The sequence below is a fragment of the Haemorhous mexicanus genome, chromosome 5 (assembly GCF_027477595.1).
Source record: "Haemorhous mexicanus isolate bHaeMex1 chromosome 5, bHaeMex1.pri, whole genome shotgun sequence".
Classification (NCBI taxonomy): domain Eukaryota; kingdom Metazoa; phylum Chordata; class Aves; order Passeriformes; family Fringillidae; genus Haemorhous; species Haemorhous mexicanus.
Genome location: NC_082345.1, coordinates 43,702,918 through 43,728,448, shown reverse-complemented (window position 1 = coordinate 43,728,448; position 25,531 = coordinate 43,702,918). Strand labels below are relative to the sequence as shown.

The 25,531-nt window shown below is 42.5% G+C and overlaps 1 protein-coding gene across 1 annotated transcript in view; it reads right to left on the bottom strand.

The window, feature by feature from the left end:
• Positions 1-1,115: 1,115 nt before the first annotated feature.
• The window catches only part of PPM1H (protein phosphatase, Mg2+/Mn2+ dependent 1H), a 130,361-nt gene continuing 105,945 nt past the window's right edge, over positions 1,116-25,531 (bottom strand). Inside the window, exons 7-10 of the mRNA XM_059847001.1 lie at positions 22,325-22,388; positions 20,583-20,690; positions 11,946-12,097; positions 1,116-5,999 (exon numbers count right to left, since the gene is read on the bottom strand). Of these exons, the coding sequence (XP_059702984.1) occupies positions 5,852-5,999; positions 11,946-12,097; positions 20,583-20,690; positions 22,325-22,388 (472 nt within the window). The 3' untranslated portion in view covers positions 1,116-5,851. The remainder of the gene's footprint in view (positions 6,000-11,945; positions 12,098-20,582; positions 20,691-22,324; positions 22,389-25,531) is intronic.

Genomic DNA, 25,531 nt, shown 5'->3' with positions numbered 1-25,531 from the left:
GTCCAAATTTTAAGAGTTGTGTGAATCACCTAAAAAAAAATTAAAATAAGAAGCCTTACTTAATCTACAAGCTTATAGAATTTATGGCATAGGAAATGCAAAGGGATGATGTGGAATAGGGTCCTTTAGGTTCAGTTGGTGTGCAACAGTTCCCTGTCACTGCATGCTACCAGCATTTATTATTCAGCTGACACCAGCAAGCCAGGCAAAGCTGTGCTGAAGTTTTATTTGCACAGCAATTTTAAACTTGACACTGAGGTCGGACTGCAGTAATAAACTGCAGGATTTAAGGGAAGAGTAGTGAAGCAAGAGTGAAAGAAAGTAACACATTGCCTCTCTCTGCACTCTCCACTGTGCTCAGTGGATACAACGGGCACCTGCAGCACTTTAAAAACCACAGTAGCACTAGAACAGATGTTTGCAGTGCTCTTCTACTGAGCACGAGGTGAAATAGGAAGCAGGAGAAACACTTGTGCTACAATGCAATATTTCAAAATATAACAGGTAGGTACATGCCCAGCTCCCATTCTCTTGCTGGCAACCCACTGCAAAGGCTGTGCTGGCACGGGCAAGGCCGGTGTCAGTTCCTGCATCTCCAGCACCTGCAAAAGCACCTTTGGTTACTAAATAACTGTGGGAGCTTGCTTCAGTGTAATCTATGAATTCACCCTTACTGGAACATAAACTCAGAGTCAAGTTTAAGACGGTGATTCCTAAGGAACTGAGGATGAGGGAAAACTTACTCCAACTATGTTGTCATTTCCAAAATTACATCCAATGCCTCAGAGAGCTGGTACTGGATCACTTTGCACAGCTCTTCACTGAGTCAGAACATGGCAACTGGCAGTCTGAGTGATGAATCGTGATCTGATGGCAGCACAAAGCTCTCACAGCGACCCTACAGCCGAACTCTTCCAGATCAACCCATCCACTAATCCACCTCAAAGGAATTTACTTCACTAACTCAAGAGTCAGACCTTTTGTCAGTGAGTCATCAACTCCCTTGTAAAGCAGTGTGCTACTTGTCCTCATTGCACAATTAGTAATACACACAGAGAGACTCAGGGAATGTTCATGACAAAGGCAGAATAAAAATGACTACACATCTAGGTGGATTATATAATATATAATTTAAAATTTTATTTTAAAACTTTGCACATACACTTCTTCAGTATCCTCCTCTTTTGTTCATTGCACTGAAAAGTTTCAAAAAACACAAAATATATCCCTTTACTAAACATTTTTTGTTCTTAGGTTACAAAAAGATTAACATTTCACAGTCACAAAGCAGAAGTACATTGGTCCAAAACATCTTCCTCCAGCAGGTATTCCTTTCTTCAGGACATATAAACCCTAGACAGTTGTACAGATCTCAAGATATTAAGATGAAGTGCCCATTGAAGGAAAGATAAATGTGGCAGGTATTAAAAAAAATCAAAATTAGACACCTATGAAAGAACATCAACAGCAATGGATTAAAAAAAAAGAAGAAAACAAAATGAGCATGGAGGTGGAGAAGGGCATCCTCCTTCAAGTACATCACAGGTAGAAATAAAGCAGCACAGTCAAAGAATCATTTAGTCACTCTCTCTATGACAGCCACATCACTGAGTCTTCATCCAGGACACATGGAGGAAAACTACTTACATACCTAAAATGTCTTAGAGGAATAACAGTTTTACACAGTTTGCCACTCATGTTTAATAGAAAAATGCTGAAAGTATTAGTACATAAAATGTAAAATGAAAGGAAAACACCAAGGCTGGAAAAAACACAGCAGATTTGCTCGAAGCATGTAGTGTTCTTTAAAAACCTAGCAGAAGCTCAGAGCCAAAATCTGCCCAAACATCAAGAGCAGTTCTTCAGAAACATCCTGGAGGGACAGAGATGACAGTACCTCACAAAACTTCTTGTCATATTTCTACACAGAAGTAACTGCAAATGGAAATCCACTATTAACAGCAGATTCTGACCACTTTTCATTTAGTCTCTTAGCCCTGTTGTTTCTTAGAATTTATAAAAAAAAATCTCCAGTGTGAGGCCACTAAACAACAGCCCTCTCGGACAATACGCTTTCATGTTCATGAAGGAAGAATTATTGTCTTAATGCACCAAAAGATGGTTGTGTGTTACATAATCTGGTGTAAATTAAATTTCTAACCACCTTCTTAATAAAATTAAAGAAAGAAAATTTTATCCTGTAGTGCAAGAGAAAAACATCTGAAATGGCTGTTCTACTTTCTGCAACAGTATTTCTGGGAGAATGGTAAAAGCTTCTTGGTTTTGAGTTTCTACAACTAGGACTGGACTCGGCAGCAGAAGACAGTGCTACACTGCAGCTAACTGGAACTCCTTTACTGGCACCTTTCCTTGCCATTATCCAAGGAAGGACAAGAATTTGCCCAACTTCCTAAGCAGTGCCTATGCACAGGCAAGGCAGAGCACTGTGTGCAATAGCAATATGAATGCAGAATAACTCAGACTGAGGTTCCTTGCTGCTGAGCAGTTTTGGATACTGAGGGAACTTGACTGGCAAAAAGCCAGAGCACTGCTGGCATCAGGTAGTAACTAAGGCGACATGTCAGGGGTCTAAAATTTGGACTTGGTGCCTAATTTGCTCCAGTTTGAGGACACAAGCTGTCTGCTCCTAGCTTAGGAGCTTCACTGAGCCCTAGAGCAGATGCAAGTCTGAACATGGCAGTACCCATCCTGCATCTGAAAAGTGGCATTGTGCACCAGGAATCCTCCCTGCCATCAGTCTTTTCTAATGCTATGTAATGCAAAGTAATTCAGCCTTTAAAAGGAATTGGAAGTGCTTTTAATTATTCTTGCTTCTCACATAATACCTCCCCAATAAGTGACTTCTGCCTGCTGTTTCTGTGAGCCTTAGGTGCTTATATGTATTAATACCATGCCTTGAAGCAGAGCACCAGACCCCAGCTCAGGTATGCAAGAACCTCCTATTGAAAGCAGGTAAAAGTGAAAGCCCAAGTACTAATGCACGGATCAGAGATGTGCCAGACACTCCAGGGAGGCAACACCTAAATGTATAACAGGTACTTTCCAAGAAAGCAAAACAAAAAGCGCCACAGCATTGTTTCAGTCATATACATCTGAGTATAAAACCTTTTACTAAAGTTCTCAGAATCATAATTGATACTAATTTTGATACTGTATTTTTGCCCTTTCTGGGAGAGGGGCTGACAATGAGTGTAACTCAACCTGGGCCCAGCTGCTGCAGAGAAGCTCCTGACTGATGGCAATGCGTGAGATGAACAACACTGCTCGGGCTGATTCCCCAGCCCAACAGATCATGCTCTGAGAAGTCACCTGCCAGTTTGCTCCCACCAAGACATGCAGTCTGTTAACCCATTTCTCCAGGGCTACGTTTAAAAACACCCCTGAATGAGAAGGTGCCTTTTCCATTGCCATTGAAATTTCACTTTCAAATTTTGGCAAATGCAACACTGGAAATCTATTTCCACCACACTAGTGGAACTCAGTGGTTTTATAGCAACTGGTATGTGTGTTGACACCATGTTACCAAACGAAGACCAACAGTGCATCAGCACTGAAATATTTCACCTGGGCTTGTAGCTGGTACCAGCAAGCACCAGTGTCTGCTGTTTGCTTTGTCAGCACTAATTTCTTTGTCAAAGAGGATCTGAATTGCTAGAGGACTACACAACTGCATTTGTGAGGAGAAAACAGGAGTTACACAGAGCATGAAAAGCACGTTTATAAGTTTATTAGGCCAAAAAAAAGGTGCAAGATCTCTTGCTTAAACTTTAAAACATATGAGGGGCCATATGAAAAATATTCTAGACTCCAAGCCTCTCTTTTCACTCAGATTCACACAGAAAAAGAGGTAAAGCGAAAAAAAATCAGAAAAAAAAGCATGAAAACACATAATCAGATATGCCATTGATTTGTACTGAAGCTCTAGAATGTAAAACATCCAAGTTCTGTACAGCTTTGTCACATGAGGCACTGGGGAACTCAGGTAACTCATAGAACAGTTTTCAGGCCAGAAGCATGCAGCTCGCAGCAATGTTTGAGCTGTTCCACTCTCCACATTGCCTGCTTTCATCCTGAAACTCTTCTGGGTCTAGAGATTTGGAGCAAGAGTAGTTTAAATCCACCAAACTGTACTTCCAGATGCAGTCAAATAGAGCATCTGGGCAGCCGCAGCGCACTCGGGCTGCGCCGTGTTTACACAGCACATCATAAACTGCAGGACTGGCGGCTCGGGGCCACGCCTGCTCAGGAGAAAGCCTGCCCAGGGCACAGCAGCTCTTTCTCTTTTGGAAAGGACACAACCTTTGTGAGCTCCCTAGTCAGTGCTCTACAATGATGTCAGCTCCCTGTCTTTTTTCTTATCAAAGAAGTACAAACCAGACAAACAGCTCCACACCAATGTGGCCTGGGCACAAATCAGGTGGAAGCTGGCTCCCCAGCCAATATACCTACCTGTATGCTAGAACTTTCTGATTTTGTTTTCTCTTAAATTCCTGCCAATGAAGTAAGAGAGCTGCCTGCGTGGACTAGGCAGCCAGGTTACACTGCAAACTTGCTCACTTGTTTCTCTCCCGGACTTCTGCTTTCATGTCAAAAATGTTTTACACGTATTTTCTTTATTTAAATTATCACTGCTAAGAAAAGAGCTGAGGCAAGCCAAGGGCTTGTATCAGTCACAGTCATCTTGTGATCCTTGAGTACAATTCTCAATGCCAAGAGAACAGAAAGTTTTAAGCTGTCCCTTTCTGATCACTGCAGTCAAGCAGGTGAAGGTATACTGAATAATAAATGAGGCAGGAAGAACTGAAACACCTTTGAAATAGATCACTATCTGTGTATCCAGACTGCTCATGAGAACAATACCACTACTTCAAGTACAAGTCCAACTGAAAACACCCTCAGGAGCCCAAACAAATTTACTAAATCTCAACTGATGGAAAAATTTTATGGTCAGGGATCCTTTCAACAGGATAAAGCAGGCAGAACCATTCAATGAATGTAAATCTCTGATCCCAAAGAAACCACAGCCTCCAGGTAAACATCACATAAAGCTGAGTTTGCATGCTCTGTATAATCATGGTGTACACACAACAATAAATCTTGACAAGTAACTCCTCACTCCAGAACAAATTCTGCCATACAGGACTGTGACCGATTTCTCCTGGAAAACTTTGCAGGTGACTGTTTTTAGCTGCAGTAAACAGGCATAGTTACACTGAAACCAATTTCAGTTTTCCTACTAAAATACAGGAGGTATAGTCTACTGAAGAAGAGACAGGAGAGGAAAATGGGGGCTCAAAAGATTACACAAGTTTGAAGTTGCCCATAGATAAGTCATGAATACAACTTTCTGAAAGAAAACTCTTGAGTCTCATATATGTATATCTATATTCTTAAATGAGATGTGACCCAAGCCCCCTTCTGAATATTTGGGGGTATATTTCAGGAGCCTCCTTGGCTTCTGATACCCACTTCTACTTTCACAACTGAAATGGCTCTTCCAAGCTACATCGTAAACTGAGAAAAAAAATTAATTCCCCACCCCACCTAGAGGGATGACAGAATTCATAATACGCTAGCAGCATTTAAATCCCATTCCTGTTAAGCACCAAAACCACTTCTGTAGGGAAATTGGAATCTTAAGGGTTATCTTTAATCATATACAGTATATGTGCAGAACCCTACCTTTTGGGCACAAAAATACCCCTCCAGCATTAGTTTTGACTAGATTACATCAACTGGAAGTGTCCTGGTCAGACCACCAAAAACCTATTGTCTCTTACAGGCCCTTCCCAAAAAGATCCCCATCCAATAACCACTCTTGGTGCTCCTTTCACGACTGCTTGTTGCCGTGGATCAAAGGGATGACGTAGACGGAGATGTCGTCTCCGGAGCCCAGCCTGTCGTTGGAGATCCGCCAGCCCCGGTCCTTCAGCACTCCCCGGGCTCGCATCACCAGGTCCTGCGCCGCCAGCGTGTACCTGTGGAAAAGGCACAGTGCAGCCAGGGAGGGTGGTCTCCATCAGCACAGCGGGTTTGCACTGCCTGCTCCCTGCCAGATTTAATGTTGTGACCTACCAAGACATGCTTCCCAGTGTTTTAGAAGCAGGCAGGAGAAGCACCAACCATGGCATATGCACAAAGCAACTCCTTCCAGTTCAGTGACAGTTCCTGAATAAGAATGTAAAGCTATTTGACAGGCACCACTTGATCAGAAGTCAGTGCCTGTTCTAAGTGCCTGGCTTCACCAATCTTCAGAAAAATATTAAACGTGCTTGCCTTAACAAATTGGCTTTCTAGTAGTAGTCTGAAAAATTGAAGGCCCCAATAACACTACTTGTTGAAAACTACACACTTGTTCACTCACACACCTGAAGGTAAACACGGCTCAACTATTTCAGAAATGAGCTATAACAAAGAAAGTAATTTGACAGCAAGTAAGAGAGCATAAAAATAAAAATCCAAATTTCACTTTAAGACTAACTTGTCTGTTTTCTTGACCATAGGTATAACTTTTAAATCTATTTTATTCTGAAACTGGAAAAGGAAACTTACAGTTAATATGATCAGATTAACAGAGTCCCACTGTTCTTTCACATTTATGAGTTCAGTGAAAACTGCATGAATGTGAGTGGTCAAGTGCTTAATTTAGTGAAATACTAAGTTTCACACTGCTTCAAAACTTCCAGCCTGTGCTGGGCTGAGTGGCATTGGAGTTATGGGAGTTATTTTTCTGTCCTGAAAAACTACCACATGCTGCTTGGGGGCAGAAGGGTGCCAGAGTCTAAAAGGTGCATAGACAGTGCTCTGTCATGTTCTCCCTTACTGCCTTCCTGCTGTTACTACATCAACACATCTGGGTACTCACTTAGAAGTTTCCTCTGAAAGAAATCTCATTATGGGTGAACAGCTACTGTCATGTGTTTTACTTCATCAGCCCAACACCTGGCCAAGAGGTTTTGAATTTGATTGGGTGGAGGCAAGCTTTTCTCTGATTTGATAATTAAAATTAACTGAATAGTTTAAAGAGTGACAAGATAAAAACCCCCAGTCTGTAGTGTTTTTATTAAATTGTAAGTATCAACCTCCAGGATGATGCAGGGCTCTATGAAGCCAGACACACAGCCCTCCAGAATGCAAGCACACCTCTGTGCTTCCAAAACCAGAAAGGACAAGAAGGGTTTGCATTTCAATCCTCTCTTTTCTAGGGAGGATCCTTGACCAGAAATTATCTGCCCAGATCTCACGTGTAGAAAGAACAATATCTCTGTTGATCAGAAGCACTGTGTGTGTATTTAGGTTTATCAATTACCCAGGACTCTTCTAACCTTAGAACGCTTCACCACAGAATTCCTTATTAAGTTGTAATTTCTATCATAGAGACTCTACTCAGTCTCTGGGGATAAAGAAGAAAAAAAAAACCCAGTTATGTTTTGTGCCTAGAGTTTTGATGCCTTGAACTCAGAGGACTCCTTTGAATCAAGAGTAGATCTATTTGCTCTACTAGAGAGATTTCTTCAATGCAAATGAACCAATGCTTGATTACTCAAAAGGTTTGATGCCAAGTTCAAGTAATGTTGTACAGCTGCAATGCACCCACTGTTCCTAATGGTGCTGAGGGATATAATTTCCAGGCTTCACTAGTTTTGACAAATTATTTACTTTAGCAGTAAAAGAAGGGCCCAAAGATATGAAATCTGACACACATGCTTGCATACACACATGCACTGCCCACATGTTCTGAGATCAGTCTGTGTCACAACCTCGAGCTAGAACATCAGGATGTAACAAGAAGCACTGCCCTTACTGTCCTAATGCAACATGAAATTGTGTTTTCTAAGGGAAAAAAACCAACCATACATACTTGCACTCCTCAGTTCTCAAATCAGATGCAGGGCTAAGGAACAAAAGGACTCCACGTGGCAAGCAAGAAACTGAAATATTTATTCACAGCGTGTCTGATGCTGAGTGAATTTTGGCAAGAACATATTTCCCAAAGATTTCTCTGCTATTGTCAGAATTTAAGAAACGCCCATCATTCTGCAAGAAAACTTTGCCTTCCTGCTTTTTCTAATTAACAAGGACTCTCCACATCTAAGGAGTACAAAGGAATGAGTATTGCTTTTGATTGTATTTGGCTTTTGCTGCTGAATGTTTGGAGAGTGGAAGACAGAAATAAGGAATTTTAATAAACACAAAATTCTCTTGTAGACAAACTGTGAAATACTCAAGAAAACCAGCACAATGAAGTAAAGAAAAAGGAATAGGTGAAGGCAGTAGTGAAGTATTCCTCTCCTGTGCAGAGCTGAATTGAAGCAAAGCTGTTCAACTTGGCACTAGAAGAGAAAGGGTGAGTCTCTTGTACCTGGAGATGAATAGAAGCTGCAGTCCATTACTGGATGTTTTATTCTCCAGTGCTATGAAATTGGGATTCAGCTGTCGAGACAGCATTAGAGAACTGCTGAAGTAGTTTTAAAGTATCCACTTCCTCCTAATGAATAGCCTTGCTGGAATACAACTTTTGTGTTTTAAGAATAAATATATGGTGGTTTTTTTTCCTTATGCCAAAGCTTTCTATATTGATCAGTGAAAGTACTGAAGGAGAAATGGTGACAGTGGGGGAATCGTGCTGCTGTCTGAGCAGCTTCTTATCTCCTCAAACCCAGCAGAGGTGGAGGAGCTCCTCAGCATCCTCATAAATCCCTAGTGAGTGTGAGAGGGAAAATGAGGGGACAAAAAATGACAAAAGGAAGGATGAGAACTAAAAGCTTCCCAAGGTCAGGGGTAAATGTGCATACATGCAGCTGAAGGACGTTGGCAAAGAGTCACAATTCTCCATCTTCAGACCTCTCTAGAGAACTGATGTATGGAGAGCAGCAGTGGCACTGCCACCTGTCCTTTGCTAGGAGCCCTGTAATGCTTATCTGCCACAAGACCCAGAAGAAATGAGCTGGCTAAGAAATCCAGCTCCACCCCAGCCTCTTCACTCCACCACAGCCCTTACACAGGAACTGTTCTTGAAACAAATGTGTGCCCAAATCCCCTGAGGCTGTGTCTGCATGGCTGGATGAAGAGAGACCTGAGGACTTTGCTCTTGCTGCACTTGGAGACGTCCAGGCACGTGCTATGTTTGACAGAATTCAGAAATGTTTTTTATGTGGGCAACAAATACTCACAGTAAGTACCACCAGGAGAGAGTCCCAAGAGCATTTCTGAGGGCTGTAAGCTCTTACCCATCAGGCTATAAAGTGACTTCTAATTCAAATGGGAGGGATATTGGTCCCACAAGGAGCTAATTATGTAACAGATAAGTACTCTGCAGCTCTAAAATCCTTTCTAGGCTTTTTTTTTTCTCTTTCCTTTTCTAATATGCTGCTGTCAGGAAATAAGTAGGCTATTGGGTCAGGTGGATCCAGAGGCTGCTCCACAGGCTGCTTCTCCTGAAGACTAGAGCATTGCCAAAACCAGGGTGCAAGTCTCTTACATTCTGACAAGTTGTCTACATCCCTAGAGATATTACATTTTTGGCTGATCACCTCACCACAGATTATGTCACCACACCCATGACAGAACCTGACATTTTCTGGGATAACATTTCCTTTAAACATAACGTTTGTAATAAGGCAAAGGAGATTTTTCTGTCACTGATTAGTGAGAGGAATGAATGCAGCTCCACAGCTTTAACTGGAATGCTACAGTAAATTCATTAGTTATACCTCATTTAGACCACTGTGAAATAATTACATAGAACCTCTCACACAGTACTTTAAAACCTTTAAATATTCTTTACAACCAAGCAGCCAGAGCAATTCCACAAAGGTAATTTTCATAAATATAATTGTAAACTATATGAGGGACTGCTCTAATTACCTTTTGCATGCTGCCATGAGAAATGTCTTGCCATCACTATCTGTAAGCCTCTAAACGATCTGGCACAAAGCTGCCTAAAAGAACAAATTTATTTACAATTCAGATGTCCATTCAAAGACCAGTAGGTCAAACACCAATAAATGTGTTTGTTCTAAGTTATAAACAGCAGGCTTAGCTCTGGAATGTGTGGTACGCTGGCACAAACAGTGACTAATCCCCCAAAATTACTAAACCAGTAGGAGAAAATCTAAATCAAAACAAAGAAAATACAATTTTCCTTTAGTGTCTCTCATTGTTCTGAGTGTTCTATAATAGATGAAATAACTCACCTAACAAGTCAAAAAGGTTGAAGAATCCTGCTTCCCACTGCAGCAATCATGATGGTCATCACCATCAGCTTAAAGACCAAAAAGTAAAGACCAAAAGGAACAAGAGAGACACAACACACCCTATATTCTCAACAGATGGGACTGGTGAGGATGGAGGGCAGGGCCAACCTTTCCCAAATACTAGATAAGAATGGAGACAGAGCAGGACAGAGGTATTGCATGTTACAGGTGCCTTTGCAAGAATCTCAAGGGTGCAGGAACGAGAACAAAAGCACTGCAGTATTTCTGAATGGTGTTAGGGAATAACTGAAAGGCGATTGGATAGGCCATCTCCTCCTACCTTAAATTAATGGCACATCTGCATAGCACTCTGCCAGATGTCCTAGAAGTGCCCTTAGCTGATCCTGTCTGATCTCCTCCCAGAGAGGGCAGACACAGCTCCATGTCTTGCTGAAGTGGAGATGGGCTGTTATTCATACCACACCTTATCTTTGGCATAAGGAGATGGGCAAAGTCAAATTATTGTAGTTGCAGCTTCATGATAATCATCAATCATCCATTCTCCTGATGATTGAAGCAAAACGTCTTTTTGCTTTCCATATTTTTAAGTGTTAGAGCAAGAAAATACTGCTGGTTGAGTTATTTTGAAGGTGTTGTCCGTTTAAAACCCAACTCACTGTCAAGGTGTCCATACCCAGTTATCTTGTTTGTTGATGAACAGGGGTGACCCTGTGAAGATGATCACATAGAAATCTGAGAGCATTTTGAGATGGGTCTTAGCTATTTCTGAAACTCCACTTTCCACAGACCAGCTGGGGATGTGTAAAATCCCCCTTCCCCGCTCTCACCCTCGGCTGACACTTTCCTTCCTGAACAGTCCCTAAGAACAAATAAAGCTCTTTCCACTTTCACAGTCCCATTTACAAGCAAGAGACTTCTGATCATCTGATTTCTGGCATAATGTTTTAATTCACAGTGACACTGAACTCAGTAGCAGACAAACCTATGGGCAAACTCAAGGCAGAAAGCTCTAGATGGTTGTTTGGGAACTTGTTTGTTTGCATGATGGTATGTTTTGAGGACAGAAACTGATAATCTGGGATGTGATAAAGATAGAAAAATGAAGAGCATGAGGTAGATTAAAATGACAAAATGAAGCAGGATCTAATGAAATGAAATATAAGTCAGACTTCCCACCTGTTTTATTACCACACCTGTCCTGCAAAATGTGGAAAGCTGGTAGCACTGAGTATCCTCTATGGAAGGTGGGTTTAAAGGTCACACCATGACTAGGAATGAGTGGGAACCACACTGTGCAGTATTTATATACATACACAGTGAGAGAGAGGGAGATGCTGAGGATGTCCTTCTGAGAAATAATCTTTAGTGTTAGGGGATTGTCAGATGAGAGACTTGTTGCCATGTTCTTCCAAGACCCCAGCCTCCTACAGTTTTCACAGGACCCCATACAGCAAACAGAATGGATCCCATGCCATGATACTGTGATCCCACACCTACTCCTTTGAAGGCAGGTATTTCTGAGTTATAATAGAGCCCCTGCTTCAACTGCTCACATTTGCTGTAGAGGCTTCGTCCAACCTATAAAAATGTCTTCTTATAAGTGTTGCATATTTCCCAAATGTTATTTATATCATACTTTCTACAAAAATATGTTACCAGAAAGTGCTCTTCTATGGAGAAGCTAGAAAATGGGGGATGAGCACGAACCTGTGGGGATCATCAGGGTCACAGTTTGGTAGAAAGTTAGTGACAGCTTCTGCCACTTCTTCATTTAACAGCACATCCCAGAGTCCATCAGTAGCTAGGATCAGGACATCATCTGGCCCATGCTCGTACTTCAGGAGGTCATAGACTCGCACCTAAAAGAAAAAAACCCAAGGCACATTCATGAAGGAGGCGACTGTCAGACCTGTTTGTGAAGCACTGCTGAGTTTGGCTGTGAGTTTATCAGGTTCAGCCAGGGCACTGACATAACCTCCCATGGCACTGGTGGAGTCTCCAATTCAGCCCTCCACACAGCAGCCCTTCCAGCTGCAGCTCAGCACGGCTCAGGTGCTAACCCCAGGTGGGATGGATGCAAGTGTTCCAAAACCAGGCTCTAAGGCACTCTGCTGCCTGATGCCAGAAGCACTTGAAGCCTCCCCCCCCCGGCAGCCTGGCTTCAGTACATGAGGCTCTTGCCTATCATTGGCAGGACTAGTCATATGGAAGCTGAATAATTTATTTGATGAATTTTTGATATTTTCTAATAAAATATTCACAAATAATTGTTTCCACTATTTGTCCAGATCCATTTAAGCCTGCCAGATTGCATGTTTGGAAATGCCTGTGTGACAGCCAGCATTGCATTCACTTTTCTAAACCTGTGGCAGCTGCTGCACTTGAGTTTTGCCTGAGCAAGTGAGCAGTTCCATGAAATGCAGAAAAACTGCCCAGTCACACGTATCTGAAAGGATTTCAGTAGCTACAGACCAATTCAGGATCTGCACAAAAGTGAAGCTTATTTGCACTATTAAAATACCCACTGACTTCAATTTGTCTGTCTGCAGCCCTAGTCAGGCTGATCACTGCTGGCACCTCCTCACAGCCTGCCTTTTAAAACAACTTCCACCATCCTCTTCCCAGAGAGGCTGAGAGTGGTGGAGGCAGTCACAATGGGGGTTGCTGTGGGGCCATCAGCTGAGCCAGAATGCAAGCAAAGGCCATGGAAAGTGTTTTAAAACAAGCCTTTAGCTTGGTGTAACTCCCCTTCCAGCACATGCTGTACTCCAGCTGAGAAATGCCTGCAATTCCCAGGTTGTGATGGGGAGCCATTAGGAAGCACCCACAGAGCACTTTAATTACCACAGCAACAACCACAATTTGAAAGAACTGTAACAACCACAGCAAGGCAGACAGGAGGGAAGGATCACCTATACTGAAATTCAGAAACTGCACCTCATCATGCACCCTGCTCCAGCCCTGGATTCCACTAACAGCAGTTAGTCAGGACAAGCACTGGGCATAACAAGAAAATATGAGCTGTTTTATTCTCCCTCGTGGTGCACTCTCCCCTTAGGATCCATGGAGCAGGCAATGCATATAAAATGCCTGGACCTTTTAATGTAATTACGCTTTTATGGGACTTCAACCAGTACCACAGGAAAAAAAAAAAAAATCACCTAGATCTGACTGCTAATCCTTACCAGTTCGCCTTTCACTCAAAAGCACAAGCAGGTCATTTGTAAAATGTAACCTTCACTTCATTATCTAAGGTAGCAGCTGAATAAGGACTTTGGAGAGGATTAAGTTCAAGGCAAGATACTCTCTTCATTAGAGCATATCTGCTTATTCAGACTTGAGTGGGAATACAGAAAAGACCCCTATATGCAGCACAGCTCTCATCTCAAGCTTACTGTACAGAAACCAGTAGCTGTCATAGTCCCTCTCTCCCAGAATTTATTTCAGCCTTAACAGCCCACAGTTGCAACTCAGAAATCACTGGGGTGTGGAGGCTGAGTTGGCCAACACAACCATCAATATACAGCACATGTTCTGGTCAGATCTCTTGGGGACCAGCAAATACTTGAGAAAGCATCACAGTTAATGCTCAGGGATGCACTCAGCACCAAGCCTCTGGTAGGGCTAACCAAGCTTCAAACATCTGTGCTGGGAAAAGCACATCCCAGCTGAGGCAAAAGACACATTACATCACAGGAGCCATTTCTGTGGCTTAGGTGGGGAAGAAGGTGGAAAGCAAAGCCATGCATCACTGATTGGAATCCTCCTGAAATCAACCATTTTGTCTGACTGAGGAGTGGCACTGGGATGGATGAGAAACTTTTCAAAGCTACCTGCAGCCAGTCCATGAGCAACATCAAGAAGAGATCATTTTACCAAGAATATGTTTTGGTTTACAGGAACAAGAAAAAAAAAAGCATTCACTGGTTTATTGTGTAATCTAGGAATAAGGTACCGTACTTCCTAAAAGGACAAGCTTTGTGAACTGGGCACCTCCAGCAGAAAGGCATATGTTGAGAAGAAACTAAATTTCAGAAGAGATGCAGAGGACAGGGAGGTGTTAGGCTCACCCCTCAACCCAGGCTAAGGAAAAGAGAGTGCCAAGGTTACAGGAGCCAAGCTTGGGGCAATTGATGTAAAATTGCTGCATATAAGGACCAGTCAGGCATGCAACAAAACATTCAATGAAATGCATTTTGTCTGCCTTCCAGTTACCTTAAGTCCTTTCTTTGTGTCTTGCCTTGGATTTCTTAAATTAGGTGCCCCTAATATGTGGCTGACAAAAGAGTTAGAGCTGTCCAGTCTATTGGAGGGTCAGGTTATGTTCACAGACTGCCTTGTCCAGGTGCAGAAAGTAACCAGCTCCCAACCCTTCATTCTTCTGCCAGCACCTTTGTTCTAGTTCTTTCTTGGGCCAATGAGGGTCTCTTGCAGCAGTGCCCAGCACCTTCAGCTGGCTTGGAGCAGTGTGACAGCAGAGCTCCTGGAGGGACACAGGCTGGGCAGCACCACCAGCACATGTGGAATGGAAGCTCAGCCCAGCAGGGCTCACTGAACACCCACTCCACACACATCCCACGCTGTGCAGCACCCACAGCACACTGCACAAAAAAGGTGAGAGTATGATATGCCACAGTTTTGAAGTATGAGGAGATATCCAGGGAACTACCTAAGTGCCTGAAACAGCAATGAACCCACAGTCCTTTAAATCTTACGTGAACAAAGGTGGTTCAATGATTGCAATGAAAATGACTATTTAATTTTTTAGATTCCAGAGTAAACATTCCCAATGACTGCCTCCTTCCTGTAGCTGTATTTCAGGGAAGTAAAGAGTGAGGTTTAAGGAAAGCTCTGTCTGTGACACAAGTTAGCGCAAAGCTGCTCACACTTTGCAGAAAGCAGCATTGCAGAACCCTGCTCCTTCAGGTCACAGCTGGCTGGACAATTGACTGGCAGTGCAGACATTTCCTTAACTGGTGCAGCACTCTTGACAAATTTCCTAACAATGCCATCTTGAATCTTCAGTCTCTTCCTTGTGAATCGCTGCTTCTGCAGCCAGACATCACTCCTGAAAGTGCCCCATAGAATTTGTGTCCTTGGCCTCCCATGATGTCCTGAGAGCCCTCTCAGCAACTCCCTCCAGCCTACCAATCCCTTCAGTGTGAAGAATGAGTTTCTCACTCATTTAAATTAATCTCTCTGGAATATCAGGGGAGCCCTGGAAGGAGACAAGTTTGGTCACCATACTTCTCCCACCTGCTGATGTCTTATTGATGTCAAGTAGCTGACCTGTTAACTAGCTGAACTTGACATCAGCAACCAGAAAATGTAAAAACTATAAGGAACAAGCAGAAGAACCTCAGCAGCACAGCCAGCCACAGCAATGAGTACTGGGTTACCCTTATATCCTACAGATAGAATAATACTACTTAACCTGAGTAGTACTTAAAGATCTGCTGACAGGTAACAACGGATACACACCACTAGAGCCCATAGTCATACACATCTTTCTGAACGTGCATCATGCAGTTTGTCAAATAACATCCTTCTTCAATCCAGGTATTTGTTTCTCATATTACATATTACCTACATGCAGTCAAGAGCACTGAGAAAACTGCTCTGGGCAAGCAATGAACAAACAGGTGGGCTGGTTTTTATTTACATTTCAAACAGATCTACCCAGCAGACAAACCCTGCCTTTGGCTGCTGCAAAGGAGCATGGCAGCCCTGTGAAGGCGCTGTGCCTCACTGGCCAGGTTTGTTTTTAAGAGGCAGCCAACGCGAGTCCCTGCGGCTGGAAAACCACTCACAATGGAGTGACATGTGAGCCTGCAGCCATCTGAGGTGCTCCTCAGCAGCCAGCCTCCAGGGAATTCCAGCTACACAGCAGCCTGCATTCACTCGCCTGCACTATTGATCAACCCAGCAACTTCAATAAATTAAGTCTTTTCTTAATTGTATTGTCCCTTTTATGCGCAGTGTTATCCAGTGCAGCTTTCCTGGCAAATGATGAGATCTTTCAATACCACTCTCCATGTAATTTATATGTAAATAATAAAAAGTGGGTCCCAACACTGTTCCCTGCAGCATTCACCAATTAATCTCCTTTTAGCTTTTTACTGCCACCCTTTGTTTCCTGCCTGTTAGCCAATTTCCAGTAGACTGTGCCAACTTTCCACTTTGTCTGTAGCTTCATATCTTTTATATTAATAACCTGTGATGCACAACAGTTTCTCAAATGTTCTGAGGAATCAAAGTGCTCATGCAAGAGCATCAACTGCATTTATTATTATTATTATTTTAATTCTCCTGTCAACATAACCTCAAGGACCTGAAGCCATTGAAGTGTGATGTGTGCTTCCGGAAGCCACTTTGACTCCCTTTGATCATACTGTGCTTCTCTGTGTATTTGCCTTACTTGTTCCTTTGGACAGCGTAATTCCTGAGGATTTCTCCAGAAGGTAGATATGAAACTAAAATGGTCTCCTTGGACATATTTGTGGAGTCGTCAGAAAGATTTTACGAACACTGGAATAACAAAAATTTTTCTTCATTACCTTCTTATTATTTACTCTGATGGCTGGCTTTGGGTTCCTCGCTGGCAAGGACCAAATGCTGCCATCAGAGCTATATCTTTCCCCACCAAATAGCTGAGCTGCCATTCAAAACATTTTGGGATGAAATTCTGCCTTTCAGCTGCAACAAGGTTGCTCTAAGTTTTGAAAAGCAGAATTTCCTGCTGAAAGCTTTCAAATTAATTGTTCCATTACGAAAAATAAATATTTAATTCCATGCCAGAGAGCCTCAGCCATGGCTTGCCTGCTTTGTGCTACTCTAGTTCATTATAAAAGGTTCAAATCTCTAGAGCTCACCAACCTGCAGAAGTCCTCCAAATCTGGTCTCATAACAGCTGAGCCAGTGAATACTGATTACATTTGTCAGTCTTGGCTGCATGACTTTTCCTCCCATAGCCTGGCACTCTGTCAAAGTACCATTTCACACCACCCTCAAATTACTATTATATGCCTATTTCTGGATATAGTCTCAGGGATGTTTACCTTTCCTTGAGCTAAATTTTGGTGGATACGGCATACCAGAACTTTGTTACACTGGAAGTAAAGTGTTCAGAAAACTCACCACACTGCCCCTTACTCAAGAAAGAACACTGCAATTATGGCACAGAAACAAAAGCCAGAGGACTTGGATCCTCCCTCTGTCACGACTCACTCTGTGTCCTAATTTCCTGTGCCTCCCCTTTTCCAGGTCTGGAAATCACACATTACTCTTCCCTACCTCTGTATAAACAATTTAAAATCCAGAGCTGCACAGGGACCAAATATGACTGCTGCCTGACACCACTGCCTTTGCTTCCAAGTGCCAAGCCTCCCAGATGGCAGAATAAAGATGTTGTTTCTTAATGCTGGTTTCTGTGCAAGGTGTGCTGCCCATGTTTGGACAGAACAAGTCAGGGAAAAACATGAGGAGTTAAAGCACTGTGGCTCTCTCCGGGAAGAGAGGCAAGAGATGATTAAGAGGAGGAGATGCAATAGAAAGCAAGTTGGAGCATATGCTACTTCCTAATAATACTCGGGGGTTTTTTTGCCAGTATCTCTAAATTAAGGTGGCTGGTGCTCTGTCTTTCCTCCTCCTGCTCTCATACATTTCTGCTGAATTTAGCTGTGAAGAGGATGTGGAAACAAAGCCAATTTTGCTTCCCTTTTGCAAAGCAGTTAAGAGATCCTGAAACGTGGCTAGCATACGAACTGGATGCCACATTCCAGAATTTGAACATGTATAGACACATTCCCCACAAATCAGAAAAGCCCATGAGAAGCTTTGGTTTACAGACACACACAAACACTGCGGCAGCAATTGGCAGAGATGACATTGCTGGGATGCTGTGCTGCAGCCATTACATACCCTAGAAACACTGGATCTCAGCAAGCCAGAAAGAGAAATAAATAGGTGGAATTGCATCATTTTTCTGGCATTAAATCCATCACAGTGATGAGGGCAGAGCTCCTGCCTGCCTGGCTGAGGAGAACAGGAGCAGGTCTCAAGTGAGAGACATCACACATTAAAAGGGGGAAAGTACACAATTGATAGCAAGGAAACATGAAGAAGGGGCTGTCTGTACGTCTCCCTCTTTTCTTCAGGGCTGGGTTCTCCAAGCACTTTTAAAATTTTTATTTTTATAATTGGAATTTTACTATATAATTTAGATATAATAAATTTAAATACATAAAAATTTTATATCGCTGTTTATAGGCACAGAGGCGAGAGGGGACCACACCACCACCCTGTGGAGTAAGCCAGATCGCCTTTAGTTGTGGGGTGGATTGTGGTGGTGCATCCTTCATCCCTGCCTCTCCTCAGGCCAGACTATGATCTCAGAAATGCTGTCAGGCCTTGGCCTTGATGAACAGCACCTGGGCTGAGTGTCTCTCAAGCTTATTAGAAACACTGTCTGCTACCAGGAACTTGTGCTGTCTAACGAGCTCCTGGTTTTTTCCAACAGCCTTGGAAACTTATTCTTCCCTGAATAACAACCCAAATGGAACCACATCATAACAAAGTTATCAAACTTTCAGAGAAAGTTACCAACCAAATAGCAGCCAGAATGGAAAATAATATCGCTAAAGCCAACTTTCATGCAAGCCTATAAACAGTGGGTAAGACCCTTTGAGCTCTCCTGGACCACAGCAGGCTGTGTACATACTCTTTTAGGTCTGTGTACCTATGAATGTGAATACGCTATAGCAAAGGTACTAGGAATGTTGCTCTGTTAGATTCTTAAATAGGTTAGATTTGTAAGTTAAGCCTATAAGTAATTTACTGTTGTGCTTACAGTAAATTCTATAGAATCTTCTGCTAAATTGTTTAAATTCAACTATTGATTAAGGGTTGTTAAAACCTTTAGGCCTAAATTGGTGGTCAAGTCCGGGGAAAAGTTTGGCAAGGGGGTCTACTCTGAACCTTGTGACTCAAAAGGAGGGTCTCCCTTATTCCTTTTTATCCTTAACCTTTTCTTTATCTTTCTTCCTTACCTTTAAGCTTTTTTGTCCACAGCTCCCACATAGATAATTTTTGGCTAACTTTAGTTTTAAATTCATTGATTTTAGATTTCAGTCCAATTTTTTCTCTGTGTGCTCCAACAATCTAGTAAGTAGTAGAGTGAACCCTGCCAACAAACTTTGTCATGCTTTCATTTTAATATTGAACCTGCTTTTGTTGATACTTTTGTTGGTGATTCTTTGAGCAGCCTGAAACATTCACGACAAATTTGCCTTGGAGATGTTATAAGCGAGGGTTATTTAATAATTTGGTTCCTTCCTACCAGTATGATGCTATTTGTGTGATTTCATTCTCTCATACAGATATAGGAAGCAACAAATTCAAGGTCAAATACTAGATGTGGTTAAAACTTTGGCGATCCAGTTGACAATGGACAGTTTTCAGCATGTGGGCCATGGAAGCAAAGCTGCCTCTTTTTGTGCTGTCATCAGATGGTTTGCCCTTGCTTAATATTTTAAGAAAAATATATGACATCTGTTCCTTGATGTAGGAACAGGAGGAATGCAGTAACAATGGCAGAAAAAAAAGCAAGGCTTGCATGTTCCGTGTTAACAAATACATTTAAATCCCTTTGGAAGGCTTGATATCCTTCACTGCCAAGGTCTCCCGTGGTCAAAAAGTGGGTGGAATTGCTTGTGATGAGGCCATTCAAAATGAAGGAGGCATTTAAAACTACCCCTAACCTAAATACCACATAGTCTCCTCCCAATGCCATCATTTGGGAATGCAGAGTATCATTATTTGATGTTAGCACAAAACTACCAAAAGAACTGAAGGTTAAGAGGCAGACGGATGGAAGCATAAAATACCCTTCCTATGACTCTTGGTATTTTCCTGCTTAAGAGTTGATCTGGTATCTGTGTAAACCAGGATACTACACTGCTGGTGTAGTATCCCTTCTGCAGTACACAGACTTACATCTTCTGTGAAGGCAGCATGATCTAGGGGTTTATGGGACCTGGAGCACATGAAGGTGGAAGGAGAGATGGGTGTCTGTCACACTGAATGGCAAGGCTTTGGGATAACCATAAGACAGGGAGTGAGAAGGAATCATCAGTGCTCTGCAGGGATGTGGAGCAATCAGCACACAGCTGGGGGACTTGAATTCTACTATGTGGATGTTACTATCATGCTGCATCTTCGGAAAGGGCAGCATGTTACCTGGACTGGATCACAGTCAGAATGGATGATTTGAGAAGAGCAAATAAACACACTAAGCAAATTTATTTCCCTCTCACAAATCAGACAGTTGAACTTTGGCTGTTTTACCTCAGGAGATGAGGACAGGAAAGGTTTGATGTATATGTTGGAGTCGTGCACTTTCAGGTCATGGTCTCCCAGTCCTCGGGTCACTCCAATTGTTGCCATAACCCGAGCCTGGAAATAAAGAAAAGCAGTAAGATATAATCTTGTTACATGGACTGTGTCAATAAGGAATAAGATAACATTCCTACTCTGAAACTGCTACAGTTAGGGATGAATTCCCTTTTCTCTCTCAGAAACTCTAAATTTAACACAGCCAATCAACATCAAAGCTTTTCACACTCATCCCATCTCAATTTTTCTTCTTATTCCAAGCTTTGTTTTCATCCACATCCCACTCACCATCTCTAAAGTACTGGGTCTATAGAAACCTAACCCAGTCACCTCACTGTCCACACCAGTCTATGAGAGCATTCCTTCAGCAAATTATACTGTTAGTATAGGTTTTATAAAGAGGACAAGGAGCTTAACTACTCGTATAACGAATCTGTGGTATCTTCCTATTGACATATTGTTGTATATTCCGTTTACCACGGAAAAGTGCCAAAGGCCACCCTAAATTGCTGAATACACACGTGACAGCAGCACTGACCACAGTACTCTCTTCTAGGGAGAGTCACTCTATAGCAGGTCTGCAGTTCCTGCACATCTACCATTTCCTTCTGCCAGCACCTTCCTCTGTGACATGAGTGGTGTCCCAAGAGGTTCTGGGCTCTCCTTCATTAAAGCTGCTCCAAAGACTGACCAGCCATTCAGCCTCCCAGGGAACTCTGCTCTCTGTGCTCTGCAGGTCACATCCCCCAAACTCAAGCTTAGCCACAGCAGCTTCTGAGCAAGGGAGCTCAGCATCACTAATAGGGAGCAACTGACTCAGAATCATTTCCCCTCAGTGACTCCTGGCTCCACAGGGCCATAAGAAAGTAAATTAAAAAGATGTGCATGAAACATTTTGCAAATAATTATAAACCTAACGAAATTCAGAGATAAGCTGCAGGTCTGAACCTTCAAAACACGAACAAATATTGAAGAGTGTCTATTTTTGCATTGAGATAAGAACCTAATGCAGCAGAGGAGCACTATTTAGAAATGCAGCAAGCATACCAATATCAGCAAACTGACACCACTGCATCCTTATATTGATCCTACTGCTGGATCCAGCTAAGCTTGCTGGGACCAACACTAGTGATCTCACTGCTCTTAATCACAGAGCTGAAAACAAAGCATAACAAACAGAACTGTGTTTCTCCCTTTCAACTATCAGCCTTCACACATCAGGAAAATTCAGCAGTGAGTTCACATAACCTTATCCTCTCCAGCTAGTGTCACAGGTGTTATACTTTACAAATCCTGCCCTGATCCCTCCTCTTCCTAAATTAGAGTTTTGCATCTCAGAGCACTATTAAATATCTTCCTGCTTTGTTCTAGTTATATTTTACAATGAAACAGGAACATTTAAAGTCAATTACTTACGACAGTCTCATTGTAGCCTATTTTCAATGAAAGAAAAACAAAAGCAAACTAAACAACAAATGACTGCTGTAAAATGCTTATTACTATGTTGAGCTCTCCCCACCACCCCCCAGACATGAGGTTGATTTATGACAGAACCAAGATATTCTTTCAAGCTGTCAAAACGATAAAATAAAGAGATACTGAGTGGAAAACACTGGGCTGCCATGGGCTAAACTGAATGGTAAACAGCACAGAATTCCTTCTTCCTTTGGTCTGAGGAAAGCAAATGTGCCCACCTTCTTGCCTTCTCCATATATAAGGGGAAACTTCAAGTCATCTTCCTCAATGGTTTTGTATGCCCTGTGGGGGGAGGACAAACAACATTTATGAAGCTTGTAGTCAATTAGTGACCCAGTGCCCTGAAACAAGCAGCTGTGATTTCAAAAATGGGGGGAGAAAAAAAATATTATTTTTCCTAGGGACTCTGAAGCAAGATGTAAAATTCTTTTTCTGCAGGAAGGTTATCTGTAAATAGTTATCCATTTCATCAAAAGGAAAAGTGAAGATGGGAATATATCTAACATGCTAGGCTTCTGCTATTGATTGCAGAGAAAGAGGTGAACTGGAATAACATCCTAATCAGGTAAGATATTGTCAGATGTGGTACCTGCTATACCATAATACAGTGTCATAAAAACCCCCAAATCCAACCAAATAAAAAACCCAAACAAGACAACTCCCAACCCAAGAAACTAACCAATGCTCGATTGACACTGTTAATGTGAAACGTGAGCAATGACAGGACATGTACACACAGCGTGAAACAGCTGTCTGATCCTGTTCTCACCCTCCAGGACCACAGAAACCAGACAAGCTTCACGTGCTGAAGTCTTAGGATATTTAGTGCTCATTTGACCTTGACTGCAACAGTCAAGGTTGTCAGAGGTTTCACATTTCACAGCAGCTTTCCCATGGACAAGAGACAAGAGAAGTAAACGCTCATGCTCTGATTCTCAGCCTTTCCCTGCATGTTGTGCTTCCCTCCTGGCCAATCCATGCCCAAAGCCCTGAGGGTGACACCAAAAGCACCCTGAGTGCACAAACCAGAGGGGGAAGGAAGGTGCTGGGCAGATCCCCTGCCAGCCTCTGCCAACTCCTGCTGTGCAGCTCTCCAGGATGGCTGCCTGAGCTCCAGGGAGTCACATGGCATCGCATTTATGCAATGCTCAGGCTGTCACGTAAACCAGCAGGAAATTAAAAATTAAGGGTGAAATCCTATATTGTAATCAAACTGCCCCCTGCTTCACCAAATATGGCACAGGCCTGGGATCAATAAATGGTGCTGTACATGCTGCATCACCCAGGCGAGACTCAGACTTACTGAGAATTGTATAGAGACTTAAGCCCCACCTTTAAATTTCCCAGTAGTCAGGAAGGGATCATATTAGAGTTCTGGAGGTGAGGAAGGACCAAGAAGAAAAATAAAAGCAATTAAATTTCATAGAAGAAACAGTAGTGGAGGGCTCCCCTCACATTCTAAAAAATATTACTATATGTAAAATCCCAAAATGAATCTAGGTGAGGTTTGCAAAATACAGTGGTGGTTCCTTCATGAAGTCAAGAAAATGTTAGAATATACAACCATAATATCTGGCCATCTCTCTAAGACACAATACAGTGAAGACATTCAAATGGAATTCTGCGCTGGGGAGGGCAAATAAATTATCTGTTAAACCAAACAAAGAGGCACAAATTATTACATGTAGCCAACATGATAATACTTCCCTGATGTTTAAAACCTGGAACAACATTTAGTTGGGAAGGAGAAGTTGGTCATGGATTTTGCTCTTGTTCCTTCCTTTATTCCCAACAAATATCTCTGCCTCACTCACTAAGTTGGATATCCTGGTTTGAATATAAAGCAAAAAATGTACTATTTCTGACTACTCATGAACATGTTTCGAAGCTTCCAACTAAACCTACAGTACTGGAAGACCAGGGAAAACATCACTGAGGAATCTGAACTATGCCTTGCATAGAGCCAGTAATGCTCTGCCACCAAGAAAATGGGTATCAGCTGAGTCCATTGCGGGCATCAGTCAAATGACTAATCAAGCCACAAGCCTGAGAAGACAACCATTCCTACTGGTGTTCACATTGTTGTACATATTTGTTAAAACAGCAAACAAAACTAAGATGATGTGGCTTAACTACTTGCAGCCCCCTTTTTTAAAAGAAAAAACAAGCTCATTCTTTACACACAGACTATATTATCTGCAAGGTAACCACAACTATTTAAGACCAAAGCCCTCACACTTCACACCGCCCTGTAAGTTGACAAAAGCAGAGACCAAGCTTTTTTCCCCCCCTCTCTCCTCTTTCTCCTTATATTCTCCTGCACAACACCTCCCACTGACTGTGCTTTAGGAAGAAGGGAAAAAAGTGTCATTTAGGCCAGTGTCCTCCAAAAGAATGCTCTCCACTGCTGAGTGCAGCTTCTTTCAGGGAACCATTAAAAAACCACTGTCCCTCAGGCCTTGCACTGTGACACCTTGGTGTAAGGATGCTGGGGGAGGCTGTGTTCCAAGGGCTGCAGCTAACTTGCTCCATCAGCAGATCAGGGAGAGCAGCTGGCTAGTCTGTGACCTCCTGAAGCTGTGCAACTAAGTGAGGGAGGCCCAGAGAGCTACAGTGATTTATTTTGTGGTTACTCATAGCCTGTCACCTCTTGGGCTTAGAACTTGGGTGTCAAACTCATCTCAAATGCACTTTTTCTGTTGATGTTGCTATTGCCTGAAAAATTACCATCACTTAAAAAACAATGCTCAGAACAGCAACCACAGCAGTGGAGGTAGCACAGACACACTGAAAAGCAACCCGGGACACTCTAGAGAAGTACCTATGTCCTGCTTTACCAGCGAAACAGAATTAATGATATACTAATGTGTGGTTTGCTGCAAGAGAAGCATGAAGCACAGCTTTTCAGCTAACAATTCAGCAACTGCACTGGGGAGACGGAAAGAAGATAAAAAGTTAATTTTCATTTATGCCCTGTGAAATCTCCTGTATTTTGTATGTGGGTTTATTTCACAGAGGCTACAGGCTACTATTTCTCTTGATTTTATGTAATAAAGTTGCATTTATACTGTTGTTTACTGTATTTGAAGACATAATATAGCAGTAGGTATATCAAACACAGACACACAGAGAACCTGAGGGGGAGGTTTGGCTCTTTTAGTGCCAGCACGGCCTAATTCAGCCCTCTGTGTAATTCAGCCCAGCACGCTGCTTTAACAACACAGTGTTGCAACCCTCCCCTCTCCTTCTCTCTGTCTTCCTTGTCCACATCCCAGGAGGTTTTGGTGGCCACCAGGGCACGACAAGAAAGGTTATAAAGACAAGGCAATGCTATTGCTTCCAGCTCTGAATGAGCCTAAAACTTGCTAAAGTGCTTCTGCCACGTAAGCCTCTATTTTTCCAAATGGAAAAACAGGAGGAGCAGT